Source organism: Rhinatrema bivittatum, chromosome 11, assembly GCF_901001135.1.
Source record: "Rhinatrema bivittatum chromosome 11, aRhiBiv1.1, whole genome shotgun sequence".
In the NCBI taxonomy this organism is placed as follows: Eukaryota; Metazoa; Chordata; class Amphibia; order Gymnophiona; family Rhinatrematidae; genus Rhinatrema; species Rhinatrema bivittatum.
The window spans coordinates 18,010,277-18,032,715 of record NC_042625.1 but is presented as its reverse complement, the minus strand read 5'-3'; the positions used below and the strand labels follow the sequence as shown (position 1 = coordinate 18,032,715).

The 22,439-nt window shown below is 43.8% G+C and overlaps 1 protein-coding gene across 1 annotated transcript in view; it reads left to right on the top strand.

Annotated features, from left to right (window-relative positions):
• MYO18B (myosin XVIIIB) overlaps positions 1–22,439 on the top strand; it is an 815,563-nt gene that overhangs the window by 317,852 nt on the left and 475,272 nt on the right. The window contains exons 18-19 of the mRNA XM_029619020.1: positions 10,147–10,291; positions 11,057–11,216. Coding sequence (XP_029474880.1) covers positions 10,147–10,291; positions 11,057–11,216 — 305 coding nt within the window. The remainder of the gene's footprint in view (positions 1–10,146; positions 10,292–11,056; positions 11,217–22,439) is intronic.

Here is a 22,439-nt window from a genome sequence, read left to right as displayed (position 1 = left end):
GTGTGTGTGTGTGCATGTATGTGTGTGTGTGTGTGCATGTGTATGTGTGTGTGTGCGTGTGTCTGTCTGTCTGTCTGTGCGTGTGTGTGTGCGTGTGTGTGTGTGTGTGCATGTATGTGTGTGTGTGTGCATGTGTATGTGTGTGTGTGCGTGTGTCTGTCTGTGTGCGTGTGTGTGTGCGCGTGTGTGTGTGTGTGCGTGTGTGCATGTATGTGTGTGCGTGTGTGTGTGTGTGTCTTTCTAGTGTGGTGTTCTCCTCAAGGATAGGCTGGACTCAGACTGAATGTTCAAATCGTATTTACTGATCATTTTCAAAAGATCAATCACTGTCCCACAAACATTCAACAAATGAAACTGAACAGATGAACTATTTACACGGGGTCTCTGCTGGGGTGCTGGTGTCCCTCTCTCCTGCTCCTGGGAGGGAGCTCGCCACTGCCCTCTCATCTCCTAGGGGAATCCTAGGAGGGAGCCCCATGTCTCAAAAAGATCCTACCTGAGTCCAAAGTTCATTCTGAAGCCCACAGCCTGTGTTCCTGATCCCTTTGGGGTGGGAGATCCGATTGGGAGTCTCCCAAGGCTGGATGGTACAACCTTGATGGACCTCTCAGGGAGAGAGGCCTGATGTTCAGCTCACAGCTCTCAATTCCTTCACCAGGTTGTGCAGAGGGTTGGGACCAAAACCTCCACTATGAACAAAAAAGGGGAAAAATCCAAGTCTCTGTCCAAAACAATCTCACACTGGGTAGTGCTGTCACTGGTCTTGCTTCCTGTATGGGGTAAGAGGGGGTTTGCTTACAGGTCTCCAGCCCCTGCTCTCAGAATTACAGGGGTTTTTGCTCACTTTCCCAAGGCACAGAGTATTCTCCAGAATAAGAAAACTTATCCAAACTGGACCAAATCTTCAAAATCCTTGACTCTCTACAGGAAAGGGATGCAGACCCTCCCAGGCAGGGAGTGCACTGAGACGGGATCTCCCCTAAACACAAGAAAAATACCAAGCTGGGTTAGTGGGGCCCAGTGAGGATCATAAAAAGAACAGCGCCTTATGCCCTTGGGAGAGCCAATCACAGTCAGCTGAGTGGAGAGACGGAAGGAGAATGGAAAAATCCCAAGCTGTTACCAGTCCAGATGGTAAGGGACCTAGGACCATCTAGTGACAAACCGCAGGGTTGATCAAAGAAGGAAAAATAATGTTGGGTCCTTGCCATTGCCAAAAAAAATGTGTAATTCCTTTTTGCTATCCCAAAGGATCCATAAAATAATTTATTTCTGTGGCTAACTCTTCTGCCCTTCCCCAGATCTGTTAGTGCCAAGGTGTGGGTTCTTTCTGTGGGGGAAGGATTTGAACATCTAGGTTCAGGCAGTGGAGTGACTTCCATTTGTGCGCTGATAACTGCTTTCTGTGATTCGCTGTGCTGCAGGGACAGAGCTTATGTTCAAATGTAACTTTATTGTGATTCTTCAAAAAAACAAATAAATGTCCAATCATGTGAATACTCTGCATATCTGTGCTCACTCTGGGGTTTTATAGTGGGGACTCTACTGCCCTTCCCCTGTGATTGTGTCCTGAGTACCAGATGCTGGGCTATATCCTGTCCCTCAGGAAGTGAGCTGATAAGAATCATCCCAAATGGGCAGGGAAATTCCTGCGTGTGTGGAGGGTCCCCTGAGTTTCAAAGCCATACCCGAGGGCCCCCAGCTTGTTGTCCCAAGGGTGGAGATTCAGATGGGGGTCTCTGCTGCTCGGACTCCTTCTGGTGTGACCTCTTAATTGAATAGGTCGGTTTCTGCAAAATCAGGCAATTGTAGTCCAAAACCTCCCTCTGAGGTGATGAGTCACTGCAGTACCTCTACTGGCAGGGAGAGAAATGCAGGTCTTCTCACCCCTCACCAGCCAGGGTTCAAGCAAAAATCCTAGAACTTCATTGAAAAGTCTCTTCACTGAAAACTGGAGAGAGTTCCTGACAGGCAAGAGTTGCACTGCAGAAGCTTCTCCTCACAGAAAGGACAGTTAGGCAAGGCAGGCCTAAGTCAAATTAAGAGCACTGAGAAAACAGTTCTTTCACTCCCAAGAGCCAACTCAAAATGGGCACATTCTCTAGACCACTAACTCTCGCCCCCCCAAGTGACCTGAGGAGCTACCATTCACAGCCTCAAGGGGAGGGGTACCATAAGGAAATGGTTTCTCCCACTAACCTGGAATACCTAGGGCAGGGATCTAGGGCTATCTAGTGGCGACCAGGAGGGTCTCTGTAAATATAATTACAACAACACAAGCTCTCCAGAGCCCCTCCCCAACCTCCCAGACTCTTTTAACCCCGTCTTCTTTCTTCGTGGGGCAGAAGCAATCCCCCTGTCACTCCTCACTCCATCAGTGTTAGAAACGGTGCCGGCAGATGGAGGCTGGCACCGTTATTAATTTCTTCTGTACAAGAAGATGGTGCTGGCCTGGGAACATTGCTGAATCTATGGTGCACTGTCACAGAAGCCATTGCACAGAGAACTTTCACTTTGGGATTGCTCTTGTAACAGGGGACTTCGGGTGTGGTGCAGCAGAGAACATGGTGAGGAGTTTCTCTTTGGCACCATTATTCGTTCTTCTGATTTGGATGACGGGTAGTAGCTGCTGTGACAGAAGGCTTCATGCAGCTCAGCCAGCGGCACTTTCTGCATGCACACCAAAACACCCAGCTCAGTCTTTGAGAACAATAGGCAGGATTTTATTAGCCTGTTATCTCATCAGAAGCCAGAAGGAACTTCTTGATAACTGACATCAAATTATACAGGACAACACAACAAGTGATTGCATAGTGGATTTTTAAAGCATATAAAAGTTATAAATGGAAGCAAACTACAAAACTGCCAATCAAGCCACAGAAATGCAGGCATGCGACCGGCTAGAATATTGCTGCATCCTGAGCTCCCTGAGTTACTTCCCCATTCAGCCAAAACTAAATGTAAACCAGACTAAGGAGAGTTGGAGAAAGCTCTATTTCTAGTGTTTTTTATACGTAAGAAAAAAGAGAAGTGAATTAACCTGGTCAGAAGGAACTTACTTATACCTAGAATCATCAAAATGCAATAATGTTTGCATGAATAATGCCTGAGATTATTTATTTATTTATTTATTTATTTATTATTTATTAACTTTTATTTACCGACATTCGTGAAGCACATCATGCCGGTTTACAATGAACTCAGGCGGAAGATACAATAAAACAATAAAGCAATAATAACAATAACATTAAGATTAAAAACAATGAACCAAAGGAGCAATAAAATAAGGGAGGAGAGGGGAAAGACAGAGGGGGGTAGGATAAGTAGGGGAAGCGGGGGAAGCGGGAAGAGGGGAGAGGGGAGGGAGGGAGGGTAGGAGGATGAAGGAGGGGTGTAGGAGGGAGGGATGAGGAGGGGACGGGGATAAGCAGAAAGATAGATGAAGTAGAGATCAAAATAGAGGGAACTATGTACAGTTGACAATATGTACAGGTATCATTAACTTAAGTAGAACTAAGGAAAAGGGGTGTGGCTATGATAATTTGAGAGAGAGAGGACTCTTTATAAGGCTCTTATAGTCAACTATTTTTATCACTATAGTTATCTAGTAACTCGAGGTGAGGTTTTGGTGGTGGTCTAGGGATTTGGGGCCAGTTTTACATGTACAGTGAGACGTATGAACAGCACACATCAGTGAAGATTTGACGTGATTTTGAGAGAGGAAAGTCACACAAAGATTTCTACAATGTTCTCTCGCCCTAACTTGGTAGGACTCTCTACCAGAGTGCTATCAAGCTAGGTCGAGAGAATATTGAAGTAATCTCCTCTTAGTCTGATTTTCCTCACTCCAAATCATGTCAAATCTTCACCGAGATCTACTGTGCAGTTCACATGTCTCACTGTGCAAGCAAAACTGGCCCCAAAAACCTAGACCACCACCAAAACCTCACCTCGAGTTACTAAATGACACTCCTATAGTAGCATAAATAGATGACAATTATGGGTGCCACCCCAGAGGCTCTCTCTCTCTCCCCCCTCCCCCAAAATGGAATTTGTGATAAATATGTTGAATTATATTAGGGATATCTCATAGCTTAACGCCAGGAAAAAAAGGGTGCAGTTATTTCCTATCAGCTCGATCCAAGTAAGTCCGTGGGAGAGCGGACGAACGCCCGCTCTCCCGGCGCACGCACCGGGCCCTTGGCCGGTGCGAGCGATCCAGTATGCAAATGAGCTGACCGCGGTGCAAACGAGGAAAAGGAGGCGCTAGGGACACTAGCGCGTCCCTAGCCGCCTCCTTTTGGCCTGGAGCGGCGGCTGTTAGCGGGTTTGACAGCCGACGCTCAATTTTGCCGGCGTCGGTGCTCGAGCCCGCTGACAGCCACGGGCTCGGAAACCGGACGCCGGCAAAATTGAGCGTCCGGTTTTCGGCCCGACAGCTGCGGCCGAATTCAAAATTTTTTCTTTTTTTTTTTTTTACTTTTTTTTACTTTGGGGACCTCCGACTTAATATCGCTATGATATTAAGTCGGAGGGTGCACAGAAAAGCAGTTTTTACTGCTTTTCTGTGCACTTCCCTGGCGCCGGAAGAAATTAGCGCCGACCTTTGGGCGGCGCTAATTCTTAGAGTAAAATGTGCGGCTTGGCTGCACATTTTACTTACTGGATCGCTCGGGCATACCTAATAGGGCCATCAACATGCATTTGCATGTTGAGGGCGCTATTAGGTGCCGTGGGTGGGCCGCGTGTTTTCCTCCCCTTACTGAATAAGGGGTAAGGGAAAACACGCGCCCAGAGCAGGGTGACAGTGCGCTCCGACGGAGCACACTTTACTGGATCGAGCTGTATGTGTGTTATCCTATTGCACACTGTGATAATGCCCCTCATTTTCATAGATCCCGCCCAATCCCTCCCCTTTGAATAAATTCCAAAAATGTTCATTTGCACTGTGCGTTGCGATAAGTATCACATGCATTATGGTGATAACACATTTTGATAAATGACCCTGTTAATGACCTCTGACCCAGGCAGGCAGCTTAAGGAGGAGAGAAAGAAAGGGGGAAGCATGGAGGGTGGGAGAGAGGGGAGAGAGAAGATAATTATCTGTTTTAAATTTTCGCCTGGATAAAATTTATCCAGATAAAGGCGGGGCAGTTTGGGGGGTGGAGCTGAAAGAGCCAGATAACATTTGGCTAACGAGAATTTGAGATAGCTGAATAAATTATTTGGCTGTGCCCAGATGTGCGTGGCAGGAAGTCTAACGTTATCCAAGAACATGTTTTCCGGATAACTTTGACTTAACTGGCGATATTCCTAATCAGGGATTAACAACAAAAAGTCTTCTGTGAGGGGATCCTGTGACCCCCACCCCAAATATCCATGAGCTCCTCCAAAATGCTAACGTTGAGGGCCTCTAGGCTTGATACGTCTTCTGCCCCCATCTCCCCCAAAGTTAAAAAAATAAATTGTTCAGGCAGCTGCTTTATAAACCCTCTCCCAACCCCTTAAATTCAGTTTTACCAGTCCCTCACTCCTGCACCCCCCAGCCTCAAATCTTTAAAGCAACCCAGGAGCACTGATCTTGCATCCAGCTCCCGGCACATCCCATGTTGCTCTGCTGGCCACTCTGGTCATGTATTGCTTTGACCACTACGCTGTTAGCTTACATGACTGGCATGGGGGATGCGCCGGGAGCTGAATGCAATTTCTGTGCTCCCGGCTTGCTTCAAATGTTTGGGGTGGATGGGGGATACAGTGGGGGGAGGGGAGGAATAGTAAGACTGCATTTGGTGGGAGAGGAGAGGGGAGGGTTTAAACGGCAGCTGTGTGAACAATATTTATTTTGTGAACTGTTGAGAGGGAGGGAACAAAAGGCTCATCGGGCCTAGAGACCCGCAACTTTAATTAGCATTTTTTGGCAGGTTCAAGGATCTTTGGGGTGGGGGGTGCAGGATTGGATCGCAAGGCCCTCCTGTGAATTATATAATTATTTTTCGTTGTTGTTAACCACTGCCTAACCAGCGATATTATTTGAATATCATCGATTAATGAAAGTTATCTGGGTTAACCTACCTCAATAACTTTGCAACCTGAGTGGCGACCTTCAAACCTTGCCGGTTAGGTGGAAAGGTTTCCTGCACAGGCTAGGCTTTCCTGCATAACTGTATTTGAGGATATTCAGGGGGGCGTTTATCCTGCTGAATATCTGGCTTAACTTATCCGGCTAACTTTAGCTGGATAAGTTAGTCGCTGGAGGCTCTTTGAATATTGGGTCCAAAATAATATGGTGCCTCCATCATTATAACCTTCAAATTTTTACAGAACTGTATGAAAGGATTAAAGACCTTTGGTTGCTCATGGAAAGCACAGTCACAGCAGCCTAATTCCCCTGCAGGCTTACAAGTGCCTCCAAAGAAAATGCCTCTAACAATTAGAAATAAGTAGGGTCCTTCAGTTTCAGTTTAAACTGATTTTTACCCATAAATTCCTGGATTTTTCCAAAGGTGACAGTCAATTAAAACCGATATTCACCCTAATATTAGGCTGATTAAAAAGCTGCTGCAGACCTGCAGATGCAGTGTTTCAAGACTTTTAGTCACTGCTGGAAGCCAGTGTGGCAAAAGTGCATTGCTGTTTCAAGCCCCGCCCCCCTCCAGTGCCGCCATGCCATTTCAAGCCCCGCCCCCTCCAGCGCCACCATGCCATTTCAAGTCCCGCCCCCTCCAGTGCCGCCATGTTATTTCAAGCCCCGCCCCCTCTAGTGCCGCCATGCCATTTCAAGTCCCACTTCCCCACCCCCAAAGCAGCCTAAGTGCTTGATGTCTGGTGCTGTGATGCATTTTAAGCAGGCCTTGTCCACCAGAAGTACTTCCCGGCAGGCTCCCTGGCCCTGCATAAAAGCAGAAGTGCAGTGCTGCAGAGCGGGGGGGGGGGGGGGGTGAGTGAGGGGGGGTTCTCAGTGAGATAAGATGAGAGGGAGAGGGGCATGATAGGCAGGGGATGGGGGTAGAGAGAGGGATGCTGACAGGGTGAGTGGGAGAATCTGTTTAATATTCTTTTATTGCACTGGCTTCTGTCTACCCAATTAAACTCCGATATTTACCTGGAAAAATAATGAGTTGTTTCAAATGATTTTCTTCTGTTTTTTTCTTGTCATAATAAACCCTGATAAATTTCTGGGAAAATTGAAGAACAACAAAAACAGAAAATAAAGGTCTCTAGAAATAAGGAAAAAAATTCCAGCAAAATGCACTCTGTAGGAGAAATATTTCTCATTATTTTTATATCTGCTACACTGCTCCTTATGCCTTTGCTGTGATTTGCAGCCGTTAGAACAAATATTTTTAACAGCAGGTGTCCTTTCGGATCCACAAACTACTCAGTATCACAACATTATATTTTCAAGCTTCCTGTGTTGTCGATCAAGTTTCTGCTATCTTCCGGCTAATGATTTCATATGGGGTTCTTCCTTAGAATATCTTAACATTTTTCTTTGTTGTTTATTGTTCCTTCTTTTGTGATATAAACCTTTGGTGCACATAATTTTGATGCAGGCATTTGCTAAACATGGCCACATTGTGGTTTTTTTTTTGTAATGTAGTACTCTTTTTTTTTTAAATGTATTACTCTTAATTTTTAATGTATGGTTTCTGTTTTTTTGTTTAGTCATGCTTTATTTACAGCTGTATTTTTACAATAAAGTGGATGTTATATTTTACATATAATTTTGACATTTTTTGGGACCATTTCTGATATCTATTTACCTGTCTCTAGTGGTCATGCAGGTCTTTCTATATTTTTACTAAGAGCAAAGGGCTACATTTTTTTTTTTTGGAGGGGAAGGGGTTATTTTGTAACAGCCCTAAAAAATGTGAACCCACCAAAACTATCTATGTACAATTACACCTGCTAATTTGTGTGGGGTTTTTTTTTTTGTAAAATTTACCCTCATGCTTTTGAAAATGCAAGATCAAACTCCTTCCCAGCCTTGCCTGCAGGAATCCCTCTGCTCACTGCGGGTAAACTTACACAGCTACAGGCTATAAGCACGCAACTACCCGCGTAACAGGCTGGACATTTTGTAGTAGGGGGTAACTTTACAACAGCCGGAATAAATTTATGAGCTGTCGTATGCCAAAGTTGCACCAGTTTTCACAGCAACATGACCAGCGTGCTTTGAGAATTTTCCCATGAAAGTCACCTGCACAAAGTTACATGCACTCCTTTGCCTGGAGGAAGTTTTTGTGAAAATGTATGCATGCACTTTTCAAAATCATGAAGCATGCATGGAAATACAAACCCCCACAGACTCCGCCCCTGGAACACCCCCAAGTGCTTAAAATTATGTGCAAGCAAGATGTATGCGCATAATTATATATGCATGTTGGCAGACAATACTCAAAAAAGCATTTTTGACGGCTAAGACCTTGTTTTACCCACCGGAGTCACTTTGAAAATTACTCTCCAAGACCCTTATTTTCCTATCCATTTCTATGGGTAGAACAGTCTCCCACCCTGCCTGCTGTCAAACGGCGTGCATACTTTTGCTTGAATACTGTGGAAGGGCTCCGGGGGCGGAGCTTGGTTAGGTCAACAACAGCATGCCCAGTTTTGGATTTTCAAAACTACACAGGGATGGTGACTTTTAAACAGTTGTGTGGGCGCACATGTGCGCATATTCGTCAGTCCACACCAGGGACACGGCCATTTTATAACATGCGCGCATATATGTGTGCAATTTTAAATAGATGCGTGCCTATGTGCGCAAATGCCATTTCTATCACGTAAGTGGGGGGATGTTAAAAGACGTGTGCTGACACCATTACCAGTTTTACCAGTTCGTTCCCAGTTCACCCAAGTGAGGAATAGGACTTCCAACCCCCCCTAGTTTAATAGCATCCCTTCTCCCCGTTAGCCCTGATCCTTAAAACCCCACCGATCTGTCTGTCTTTATTTTATAACTTGCATGTCATCCATAGCAGAAGTAAAGTTACGCAGCAGGGGATCCTGGCACGCACCTGTGTGCATAAGTATTTGCTTGCGGATTTCCATGTGAAATCCAGGAACACCCATGCCCTTGCCCATGTCCCACCCTTTTTTGAAATTTTCATTTGTGCACACAGCTGTAAGTACATGCGTACATGGGGGGCTTTTAAAATCCACTTGGCGTGCACCGGCCCAACTTGTGCGCAAATCTCCCGGTTTTGGCATGCACTGGGCTTTTAAAATTCACCTTTTATTGTTTTGCAGGGGCAATAAAGCAGAAACCTGCCACTTAGTTTTGCTTTGATTTATTGGTGCAAACCTCATGGGTAAAAACTACATGAAAATCAGCAGCTGCTAGGCAGCTGGATAAGTCACTTATCCAGTTAGCTTTTAGAGAACCAAATTGTGGGTGGGCAGTGGATGGATATGGGTGGCCTAACTTAACTGGATAAGTAGTGATATTCGTTCTTATCTGGATAAGTTAAATCCGGCTAAGTTAGATCAGCTCTATGGCTGATCTATCTTATCCGATTAACTTAATTGGCTTAAGTACTGCCTTGACTGTGGACATTCAGTGGCATAGCAAGCCACTGATTAACCCTTGTAACTTAGCCAGATAAGTCAAATCTGGCAAAGTTATTTACCCAGCAGTCACTGAATATCAGGCCCGTTAGGAGCTCTCAGAGGAGGAAGCCCAAGACAGCCAATTTGGCTTGGTCCTCAAGCTCAGTAAAGGAATATTTGCCCAGAAACAGGCTAGAAAAATGTTTGTCTCTAAAAAATAACATTAAAATTATATTTCCCTCTTTTGGGCTTTATTTTGTTTTCATGTGTTGTCATTTAATTTTTATTATGGCTGGGGTAGACATCTGAAAGGGCCTAATCATCAGATATGGGGTGGTCAGGATGAAGCAAATTAATCTGCACAAATATATTCTAATTCAGAAATCTACTTCCTCCAAAGAATACAGAAGCCTCATTGGTTGATGCAGAATGTAGAATTGCTCTCGCTGTTTTGTTATTACTGCTTTCCAGTTATAGCTTTACAGATCACAGTGGACCATCCACTGGTTAAATGGAAGGAAGGAAAATCCAGCATGGACATGATGGCTTCGGTTGTTACAAGTTTTGATGAGTGTGTGTTTGACTCTGTTTTGCCAGCTGAATGTTCATAACAGTCAGACAGAAGAACCCAAAGGTTTACTGTGGATCCTTGATGAAGAAATACTGATCCCGGGGTCAGGAGACAGTGTAGCGCTCAATCGTCTCTGCTCATACTTTGAGAACAAGGGAGCTGATAAAGAAGGTAAGAGTGATGAGGTCTGCTCTCAATATATGCACATAAGGAAAAGAATATGCGATAAAACTGAGGAGTTAGGAGAAAGAGGAATGGGAGCAGGACACTGAACTGAAGCAAAGTCTACTTTAGATTCTCCTAGAGTGTCATATCCCATAGCAGGAGCCCAGGCACCCAAGACATCTTAAGGGGAAGGCAGATGCGCCAAAAAACTCTAAGATTTAGTGGACCATAGTAGCAATCCATGCTTCAGTTTTTACTTTCTGGAGTCCATAGCTAAGCTATTATTATAAAGAACTATGGGAAAATGTGCTGCTTCCCTGTTTAATGAAGCACTGAAGAGTTTGTGTTGCCAAATTTTAATAATAGAAATGCACAGCAGTAGTTCTGGCTTGGTACATTTGAATAATCTCCTGCTTTAGTGCATTCTGATGGATAATACCCTGCATGAAAATAAAACAAATAGTTCTGATGGAATTCTATAATTTTATTCGCAATATTTATATTGTCTAGAAGATCATATACTAGGAAGCACTAAAACAAAATAGGAAGCAAAGACTCTTTCAAAGCTTTTGACTTCATTCTGGGAAGAATACTAAAGTATTCACATAGCACTGATAAAAAAAGAAAACCCACCCTCATATATTTCAATTTATCTTAATGAAATGTCCTGTTCTACTAACTTAGCCGAGTACTTTCTAATGCTGTATGAACATGTACTTTGGGCATATTTCACTCTCACTAGCCCATGGCTATTTGGTTCCTTCATTGCAGAGCCAGGATCCCTTCGTAAGTGTGAGCAGGCACTTCAGTTTGAGATCTACCACCAGCTGGGCAAAGACCCAGTTCGCTATGATTGTACCGGATGGGTTAATAAAGCCAAGGCAAATCTCTCTGCAAAGAATGCTATCCAGGTTCTGCAACAGTCCAAAAAGTAAGTGGTACCGCAGCACAGTGCAGACTAAGCCTGAGAACAGAGGCAAAGTCCATCCCAGAGGATTGCACAGCATACTTAACAAGTCAGACAATAGGATTTTTTAAATCAACTAGATTTCTCAAGAATTTCTGAGAGGTTTTTAGGTTGTTTTTTTAACAGATAATAGAAAAGGTAAGACTTAGTTTGGAAAAAATTGTACATATCATACAAGTTTTCATAGATTAGTTTTCATGAAATCTTCATGAACTGCTAGGCATTGTAGATGCGCCTTTCTCTGTCATATTGTTATATATAAATGGGATTCCTCTTTAATTACATGCCAACTCAGGATACTACAGGTACATCACAACACATAAATAATGTAGATTGTCTGAACCCTCCTGTGATGGCAACAAGCCCCTATATGCAACATCCTAATAGTTTCCAAGCTAGAAAGCTCTGCTAGTACTGTATATACTAGCATGGATTGAAAGTTCCCCGGAGGACTCATGCAGAAGAATGATTTACAGAGAGTGACTCTGGCTTGCAAACATAATTTTTACTATATCTCAATAAGAATGATGGAAACAGAGAAAAAGTATCTATCTCAGAAAAGGGTTTTTTTTTGGCAACATATTACATTAACAACTTGTGTAAAGAGGCTAAACCAGAATGATGTATTAACTCAGGATGCCATGAACTACCTAGAAAACCTGTAATTGTTCAATACTTGCACCCAGACGTACAGGGCACTCTTCACTGGTTTTTCACTCGGATTTCCATCACACAGAAATATGGACTGTAACAGCACTAGAGACTGCAAGACCCATATTGCCTATTTTTCCCCTTCCTCATTTTTCCCCTTCCTGACGCAGTACTGAAGATCCTACTTTTAGCCTTGAACCTATCCTGATGCAGTGCTGAGGATCCTACTTTTAGCCTTGAACCCAACCTGATGCAGTACTGAAGATCCTACTTTTAGCCTTGAACCCATCCTGATGCAATGTTGAAGATCCTTCTTTTAGCCTTGAACCCATCTTGACACATAAGAACATAAGAACATGCCATAATGGGTCAGACCAAGGATCCATCAAGCCCAGCATCCTGTTTCCAACAGTGGCCAATCCGGCGCGAACAAATCTATGCCCGATTTTATAATATGTGCGCCTCGGAGCAGCCACGGAGGGAACTTTCCTTCCACCCCCTGCCCCTATCTAGCCCGCCCCCCAGCCCTATCTAAAACTCCCTCCTAATCTTTATTGTAGAAGTTATGCTTGCCTCTGGGCAGGTGTAACTTGAGCGCGCCGGCTCTCCAGCCCCCGGTATAGGCCGCTGTGCCGGAGGACTCAGGACCACCCCCCCGGACTACCCCCAAACCTCTGACATGCCCCCGGACTGCCCCCTGACACCCCAGACCCACCCCAGATCTGCCCCCGGACTGCCACCATGCCCCCAGACCTGCCCCCTTCCCGCCCCTTTTTCAAAGCCCCAGGACATGCGTGCGCCACCGAGCCTATGCAAGATAGGCTCTGCGCGTGCAGGGGCAGGCAGGGGCAGCTTTTCAGGGGTTACACGCGTAACTCTTTGAAAATCTGTCCCTAAGTCTCTTTCATGTTACCGTTGCTAGTAATAGCAGTGGCTATTTCTCAGTCAACTTAATTAATAGCAGGTAATGGACTTCTCCTCCAAGAACTTATCCAATCCTTTTTTAAACACAGCTATGCTAACTGCACTAACCACATCCTCTGGCAACAAATTCCAGAGTTTAATTGTGCATTGAGTGAAGAATAACTTTCTCCGATTAGTCTTAAATGTGCCACATGCTAACTTCATGGAGTGCCCCCCTAGTCTTTCTATTATCTGAAAGACTAAATAACAGATTCACATCTACCCGATCTAGACCTCTCATGATTTTAAACACCTCTATCATATCCCCCCTCAGCCGTCTCTTCTCCAAGCTGAAAAGTCCTAACCTCTTTAGTCTTTCCTCATAGGGGAGCTGTTCATTCCCCTTATTATTTTGGTCGTCCTTCTCTGTACCTTCTCCATCCATCACAATTATATCTTGTTTGAGATGCAGCGACCAGAACTGTACACAGTATTCAAGGTGGGGTCTCACCATGGAGCGATACAGAGGCATTATGACATTTTCCGTTTTATTCACCATTCCCTTCCTAATAATTCCCAACATTCTGTTTGCTTTTTTGACTGCTGCAGCACACTGAACCGACGATTTCAATGTATTATCCACTATGACGCCTAGATCTCTTTCTTGGGTTGTAACACCTAATATGGAACCTAACATTGTGTAACTATAGCATGGGTTATTTTCCCTATATGCATCACCTTGCACTTGTCCACATTAAATTTCATCTGCCATTTAGATGCCCAATTTTCCAGTCCCAAAGGTCTTCCTGCAATTTATCACAATCTGCTTATGATTTAACTACTCTGGACAATTTTGTGTCATCTGCAAATCTGATTACCTCACTCGTCATATTTCTTTCCAGATCATTTATAAATATATTGAAAAGTAAGGGTCCCAATACAGATCCCTGAGGCACTCCACTGTCCACTCCCTTCCACTGAGAAAATTGTCCATTTAATCCTACTCTCTATTTCCTGTCTTTTAGCCAGTTTGTAATCCACAAAAGGACATCGCCACCTATCCCATGACTTTTTACTTTTCCTAGAAGCCTCTCATGAGGAACTTTATCAAATGCCTTCTGAAAATCCAAGTACACTACATCTACTGGTTCAACTTTTTCCACATGTTTATTAACTCCTTCAAAAACGTGAAGCAGATTTGTGAGGCAAGACTTGCCTTGGGTAAAGCCATGCTGACTTTGTTCCATTAAACCATGTCTTTCTATATGTTCTGTGATTTTGATGTTTAGAATACTTTCCACTATTTTTCCTGGCACTGAAGTCAGGCTAACTGGTCTGTAGTTTCCCAGATCACCCCTGGAGCCCTTTTTAAATATTGGGGTTACATTAGCTATCCTCCAGTCTTCAGGTACAATGGATGATTTTAATGATAGCTTACAAATTTTTACTAATAGGTCTGAAATTTCATTTTTTAGTTCCTTCAGAACTCTGGGGTGTATACCATCCGGTCCAGGTGATTTACTACTCTTCAGTTTATCAATCAGATCTACCACATCTTCTAGGTTCACCGTGATTTGGTTCAGTCCATCTGATCATTACCCATGAAAACCTTCTTCGGAATGGGTATCTCCCCAACCTCCTCTTTAGTAAATGCCATAGCAAAGAAATAATTTAATCTTTCTGCAATGGCCTTATCTTCTCTAAGTGCTCCTTTAACCCCTCAATCATCTAAGGGTCCAACTGACTCCCTCACAGGTTTTCTGCTTCGGATATATTTTAAAAAGTTTTTACTGTGAGTTTTTGCCTCTACGGTCAACTTCTTTTCAAATTTTTTCTTAGCCTGTCTTATCAATGTCTTACATTTAACTTGTCAATGCTTATGCATTATCCTATTTTCTTCTGTTGGATCTTCTTCCAATTTTTGAATGAAGATCTTTTGGCTAAAACAGCTTCTTTCACCTCCCCTTTTAACCATGGCGGTAATCATTTTGCCTTCTTTCCACCTTTTTTAATGTGTGGAATACATCTGGACTGTGCTTCTAGGATGGTATTTTTTTTAACAATGACCATGCTTCTTGCTCACTTTTTACCTTTGTAGCTGCTCCTTTCAGTTTTTTCCTAACAATTTTTCTCATTTTATCAAAGTTTGCCTTTTGAAAGTTTAGCACGAGAGCCGTGGATTTGCTTACTGTCCCCCTTCCAGTCATTAATTCAAATTTGATCATATTATGATCACTATTGCCAAGCGGTTCCACCACCGTTACCTCTCTCACCAAATCCTGTGCTCCACTGAGAATTAGATCAAAAATTGCTCCCTCTCTTGTCGGTTCCTGAACCAATTGCTCCATAAAAATGTCATTTATTCCATCCAGGAACTTTATATCTCTACCATGTACCGATGATACGTTTACCCAGTCAATATTGGGGTAATTGAATTCTCCCATTATTACCGCACTGCCAATTTGGTTAGCTTTCCTAATTTCTCTTAGCATTTCACTATCAGTCTCACCATCTTGACCAGGTGGACGGTAGCAAACTCCTATCACTATAGTCTTCCCCAACACACAAGGGATTGCTACCCATAAAGATTCAATTGTGCATTTAGTCTCAAGCAGGATGTTTATCCTGTTGGACTCTGCCATCCCGGACATAAAGCGCCACACCTCCTCCTGGGTGCTCCTCTCTGTCATTGCGATATAATTTGTACCCCGGTATAGCACTGTCCGATTGGTTGTCCTCCTTCCACCATGTCTCTGAGATGCCAATTGTCTATGTCATCATTCACTGCTATACATTCTGTTTCTCCCATCTTACTTCTTAGACTTCTGGCATTAGCATACAAACATTTCAAAGTTTGTTTTTTGTTTGTATTTTCATTCTGCTTTTTAATTGATAGGGATAAGTTAGAAATTTTTAGCTCAGCTGAGTTTTTAGTTACAGGCACTTGGACTACTTTTCTTATAATTGGAACCTCACTGTCGGGATGCCCTAATTCTAATGCATCATTAGTATCCTTTGAAGATACCTCTCTCTGAACCATGCACTGCTGAGTGACTGTCGGCTTTCCCCTTTGTTCTAGTTTAAAAGCTGCTCTATCTCCTTTTTAAAAGGTTAGCGCCAGCAATCTGGTTCCACCCTGGTTAAGGTGGAACCCATCCCTTTGGAAGAGACCCCCTTCCCCAAAAGGTTCCCCAGTTTCTAACAAAACTGAATCCCTCTTCTTTGCACCATTGTCTCATCCATGCATTGAGTCTCTGGAGCTCTGCCTGCCTCTGGTCACCTGCGTGTGGAACAGGGAGCATTTCAGAGAATGCTACTTTTAGCCTTGAACCCATCCTGACGCAGTACTGAGGATCCTACTTTTAGCCTTGAACCCTTCCTGATGCAGTACTGAGGATCCTACTTTTAGCCTTGAACCCTTCCTGACACAATACTGAAGATCCTATTTTTAGCCTGACACAGTACTGAAGATCCTACTCTTAGCCTTGTACCCATCCTGATGCAGTACTGAAGATCCTACTTTTAGCCTGACACAGTACTGAAGATCCTACTCTTATTTATTTATTTTATTTTAATTTTTTATATACCGGCATTCGCGATGGGAGTCGCATCATGTCGGTTTACAATTAACAGGGTGTGACAAGAGGAGAAAAACTTAGAACATTAACATGTGATATAAGAAGAAATAGCAGTTACAATAAAACAGGGACATAAAGTAACTTGGAAAGTAAGGAAAGCGATAGAAAATTAACAATGTGATAAAAAGAGTAACAAGGTAATATACCGTATATAATAAATTTATATAATATAATAAAATATAATATATAATATATAACACACCGTATATATAATATACCGTATATAATATACCGTATATAATAAAAGCAACATAAAAAACCTGCTCATTTAATGAGAAATAACATTGTGGAGTTGTTAGAGTTTATGTTTACCCTGAGGGGAGGTCTTAGTTGGTTTGGTTGAGAGAAAGTTCAATTTGTGTCTGGAAAGGCTTTCATAAATAACCAGGTTTTGAGTCTTTTTCTGAATGTAGGAAGGCAGGGTTCCTGTCTCAGTTCTGGTGGGATGGAGTTCCACAAGGTAGGTCCTGCTGCAGAGAAAGCCCTGTCTCTGAGCGTTGTATGGTGAAAGGTTTTGGCAGGTGGAACCTGTAGTGAATCTCTATATGACTCTCTGATAGGTCTGGTAGAGGTATGTTTTTTAAATGGTATTTGGAGGTTAAGCGGAGAGAGTTGATGGAATGCTTTGTAGATGATGGTGATGGACTTGTATAAGATTCTATAGTGCACTGGCAGCCAATGTAGGTCTTTGAGAATCGGAGATATGTGTTCTCTTCTTCTTGTGTTTGTCAAAATTCTGGCCGCCGTGTTCTGAACCATCTGGAGAGGTTTAGTATGAGAAGATGGGAGACCTAATAGAATGGAATTACAATAATCTAACTTAGAGAAGATTATTGATTGCAGAACTGTTCTGTAGTCGTGGAAATGGAAAAGTGGTTTAATTCTTTTTAAGACGTGCAGTTTATGAAAGCAGTCTTTAGTGGTTTGATTAATGAAAGATTTAAGATTTAGCCGATTATCAATGATGGCTCCTAGGTCTCTTACGTGTGATGTTTGAAAGCCGGATGGAGGATTTGCGGTGAGATAACTGTTTTCGGGGGAAATTATGATGAGTTCAGTTTTTGCAGAATTTAAGATTAGATTTAGACTGGAGAGGAGGTTGTCAATATTTTGAAGGCAATTTTCCCAGATTTTAATAGTTTTAATAAGGGATTCTTTGATAGGGATGACAATCTGGACGTCATCTGCGTATAGAAAGTATTTTAGGTTCAGATTGGTTAATAGTTGACATAGGGGTAAGAGGTAAATATTGAAGAGCGTGGGGGAAAGAGAGGAGCCCTGAGGAACTCCCAGAGTGGAAGGATAGAACTGTGATTCTTTGTTATGTATTTTGACTTTATATCCTCTGTTTCCCAGGAATGATTTGAACCAGTCTAGTGCAGAGCCTGTTATTCCGATGTTCGCTAGTTGATTTATGAGATGGGAGTGATTCACGGTATCAAAGGCTGCCGATAGGTCAAGGAGTATCAGCAGGTAGGTGTGACCTTTGTCGAGGCCCATGATGAGGTAATCTGTCAGAGATATGAGAAGTGATTCTGTACTTAAGGATTTCCGGAAGCCGTATTGAGTGGGGAATAAAATCTTGTGATCATCGAGGTATTCAGATAATCTGGTGTTGACTAATTTTTCCGTAACCTTAGCTATAAAAGGGAGGTTGGAGATTGGGCGGAAGTTGGAGGGCTCTTTAGGATTTAGATTAGGTTTTTTTAGTAAAGGTTTGATAGAGGCAATTTTCAGGTCGTCTGGATAAACTCCTTGGGCTAAGGAACAATTGATGATGTCAGTCAAGGTTTTGGCGATGGTATCAGGTATTAGCAGCAGAAGTTTGGAAGGGATATGGTCAAATGGGTGAGATGAGGGTTTCATTTTCTTCAATATTAGCATGGTCTCAGATGTTGCAATGGGTTCGAAGGCTTGTATAGCAGTGTCTTTGCAGTGATGGTGGTATGTGTTGAATGGAGCTAGGGTATTCGGTTTTAGTAGAGATTGCAGGTTGGAGATTTTGTTACTGAAGTAGATGGCTAGCTCCTCAGCTTTTTTGTGCGCTTGGTTGAGAGGAATGTCGAAGGAGTTGACGTGTTAAGTTCGAGACGTAAGTGAAGAGGGCTTTTGAATCGAAGATGAGGTGGTGTATCTTGTGAGCATAGTAGTCCCTTTTTGTTTTTAACGTGGTGCTCTTGTATGTATGAAGCGCGAGTTTGTAGGCTGATAGGGAGGTCGGAGATGGTACTTTGCGCCATTTATTTTCTTTTTGTCTAAGGGAATGTTTGAGTTTTTGCAATTGTTCGTTAAACCAGGGTTGTCTTCTGGATGCATTATGTTTAGGTTTTTTTGTTGCCAGAGGGCAGAGTTTATTTGCTGCCGATACTGTGATGTTAGACCATGATTTGAGAGCAGAGTTAGGCGTGGAGATGTCTATATGAGGGAGTTCTGGGACAAGGTGTTCGTGAAGTTCATTTGAAGAACAAAGGTTTCTATAAGAAAATTGAGGTTGAGGATCGTGTTTGATGCTTGATTGATCCAGCGAAAATGTGGTAGAGATTAGTGCATGGTCTGACCAGGGGACTGATTGGCATATGGGTGGTGCAGAGTGTGAGATGCCTGAGTTTACAAAAATGAGATCCAAAGTGTGTCCTGCTCTGTGTGTGGGATTGTTGATTAACTGTTTGAATCCCATGGCAGTCATGGCGTTTAGGAAGGTTTCACAGTTTGTAGAGGGAGAGGGGTCGTCAACATGTAAGTTAAAATCTCCCAAAATGATGGCTGGAGACTCAAGGTTTATGTTAGTAGCTATAATTTCTAAGATGGGAGAGGTGTCTGAATCCAGAAGTCCCGGAGGGGCGTAAACTAGAATGATTTGTAGCAAGTCTGATTTGAAAAAGCCGGCTTCAATTTTTGTAGGAGAGTGTACTGGGAATTGAGTAAGTCTCAGCTCTTTTTTGGCTGCAAGGAGAATACCCCCACCCTTTTTTTTCTGTCTGGGAATAGAAAAGAAATCATGGGTTTCAGTTGGCTGCAAGGAGAATACCCCCACCCTTTTTTTTCTGTCTGGGAATAGAAAAGAAATCATGGGTTTCAGTTGGCAATTGGTTTATTAGTGCGGTGTCCGTATGTTTTAGCCATGTTTCCGTTATTGCGCAGAGGTCGGGTTTCATGTCCAGTAGAAGGTCATTGAGTATTATTGTTTTTTTGGTAAGAGATTGAGCGTTGAATAAAATCAGAGAAAAAAGAGCTAGGCCTAGTGTCTGTGTGAGGGGGGAAATCGTGATGGGAATGAGTGATTTATAGGTAGGTGGACGTGAAATCATAGACGAATTTCTTATGAAAAATGACCTTTGTTGGAGAATTGGAATAGGGAGGCCAATATGCATAGTGGCTTGTGGTCGCAGGAAAGCTGGTTAATTTGTCCGAGAGGAGGATTGTCTGTACAGTTTGATGAATATTGAAAGAGTGCTGAATCCTCGAGTGTTGGATGTGGAAAGGATGATCGCTGGATGATTGCTGGTGTGGAAGGATGAGCGCTGGATGATTGCTGGTGTGGAAGGATGAGCGCTGGATGATTGTCCGTCTAGTACAGGAGTGCTTGGAGTTACAACAAGTGGCGATGCTGAGAGAAGATGGTAAGCGTTAATATTGGAGTCTCACCCTGACCTCACCAAGGGGCTCACTAAGGGGCAGGCCCCTTAGGTCGCGCCCCTTCGGACGCGCGACGCCCGGCGCGCGACGCCACCGGTGTATGCGCTTGTTTAAAGGTCTCCGGTAGCAGTCTGATTGGTCTAATGCCCTTCAGGGGGCGTGGTTTACGCACAGCGTGAGTCTCTTCTGTTGGCTTTTCTTTTACTTTAAAGTGATCTTTCTTTCTGTTCTGCGCAATTTAAATTCGAAAGCGCTCGCCTAACTTCTGCACGGCTCACCTTTGAGAGAGCGGGTTCTAGCCCTGGATGGGCCGCAGGAGCCCCGGCAGAAGGGACGAGGTAGGCGCTGGAAGCGGGCGGGAGTCGAAAGAGTGTTGGGGTTTAAAACCCCCGCTCACCTCCGTGTTGTCACGTGGGAGCCCTGCAGCCTTCTTAATTGGCTGTTGCTGCGGGGAGGAGGAGAAGCGGAAGCCTCGTGGCCGGTGCCTGGGCCGTCTGGAGGCAAGAGTAAGCGATCGCGAGGCCTTACCCCGGTGGGCCTGGGCGCCGGTTGCGCAGGTCCTTGCCGTGTCCTCCCTCTCCAATTAACAGGACAGCCGATCGCGGCAGCAAAGGGGTTCTCAAGGGGAGTGCTGGGGTTTAAAACCCCCGCTCACCTCCGTGTTGTCACGTGGGAGCCCTGCAGCCTTCTTAATTGGCTGTTGCTGCGGGGAGGAGGAGAAGCGGAAGCCTCGTGGCCGGTGCCTGGGCCGTCTGGAGGCAAGAGTAAGCGATCGCGAGGCCTTACCCCGGTGGGCCTGGGCGCCGGTTTGCGCAGGTCCTCGCCGTGTCCTCCCTCTCCAATTAACAGGACAGCCGATCGCGGCAGCAAAGGGCCACAAACAGGGCCCATCCTGATGCAGTACTGAAAATCCTACTTTTAACCTTGAACCTATGCTGAAGCAGTATTGAAGAGCCAGTTAGAGATGCAGAGTTTGGTGAGACTCTGGAACAGCATTTGCCCGCTCCCATCTGCACTGTTCATGTGGTGCAGGAGCAGAGGACGGCAGATTCAGTGGAGGGTAGCAGCGGCAGTTTGGGGGGGGGGGGGGGGCATCAGCTAAAACCAACAGAGTGCTTCCTGTTAATTCTGACCAGCATCTGCAGCAGATCTTTGCAGAAAACTACTGATTCAGATGAATCATGTTCGAGATTTGAAGAATTAGAGGAAGGAGGTATTGAAAGTCTAATCGCTGAAGAGGATTTGGGGAACCTAATTACTAGTGTAATACTTGGTGAGCTGAGCAGCCACAGGCAGATAAGCATGACCACTTACTGCCCCTACAAATATGCTAGGGGCAAAGGCATCAAAAAGTAAGCAGATAGTTTAGAGCAGTGATGGCGAACTCCAGTCCTCGAGTGCCACAAACAGGCCAGGTTTTCAGGATATCCACAATGAATATGCATGAGATAGATTTGCATACAATGGCAGCAGTGCATGCAAATTTTTCTCATGCATATTCATTGTGGATATCCTGAAAACCTGGCCTGTTTGTGGCACTCGAGGTCTGGAGTTCGCCATCACTGGTCTAGAGGATAAGGGATGCTCGTGGCCTTTTACCTCAATCCCAGCCACTGCAGCAACATCTTTTTTTGGCACCACTTGGTTCTTTTTTGAAAAGAATGGGAATGTTGTATTTTATTTACGCTGACAATGTGCAATTTTATATCCCTAATGATATTATGGGTTCAGTTAGTGTCCCCCTATTGTTGGACCATTTGGGAAAAGTCAGTGACTAGATGGGAGGTCAGGGGTTGTCCCTTAATGTGGCAAAGACTACAATCTTATGGTCTGGAAAAACAACCCGGCCTTCAAATCTAAAAATTAGTTATGAAGGAAATGATTTACCAGTCCAGAATGAAACCAGCAGTTTTGGGTTCTATTAGATTCTGGCCTTAGCCTTTCTTCTCAGGCAGGTGGTAGACTGCATTTTTTAAACTAAATTTAGTGAGGCCTTTGAAATTTTCTTACTGGACAATTGTTCCGTTCAGTAGTCCAGGCCAGTGGGGAGGTCTGTCAGATAAATACAACCATTACAACTTGTGCAGCACGCTACTGCTAGAGTTATCAGCGGCAGGGGCTACTGGGATCACATAACCCCAGTTTTAAGAGATTTGCATTGGTTCCTGATAAGGATCTGTTTGCATTTCAAATTATTGGTTTCAATATATTCAACATGATCAAGCCCTATGAAGAACAGATATAAGTAGTACGAGCCTGGCTGATCATTACAATCTGTGGGGGCTGGACATTTATTTATTTATTTATTTTAAGTTTTTCTATACCGGCATTCACAATAGATATCGCATCATGTCGGTTT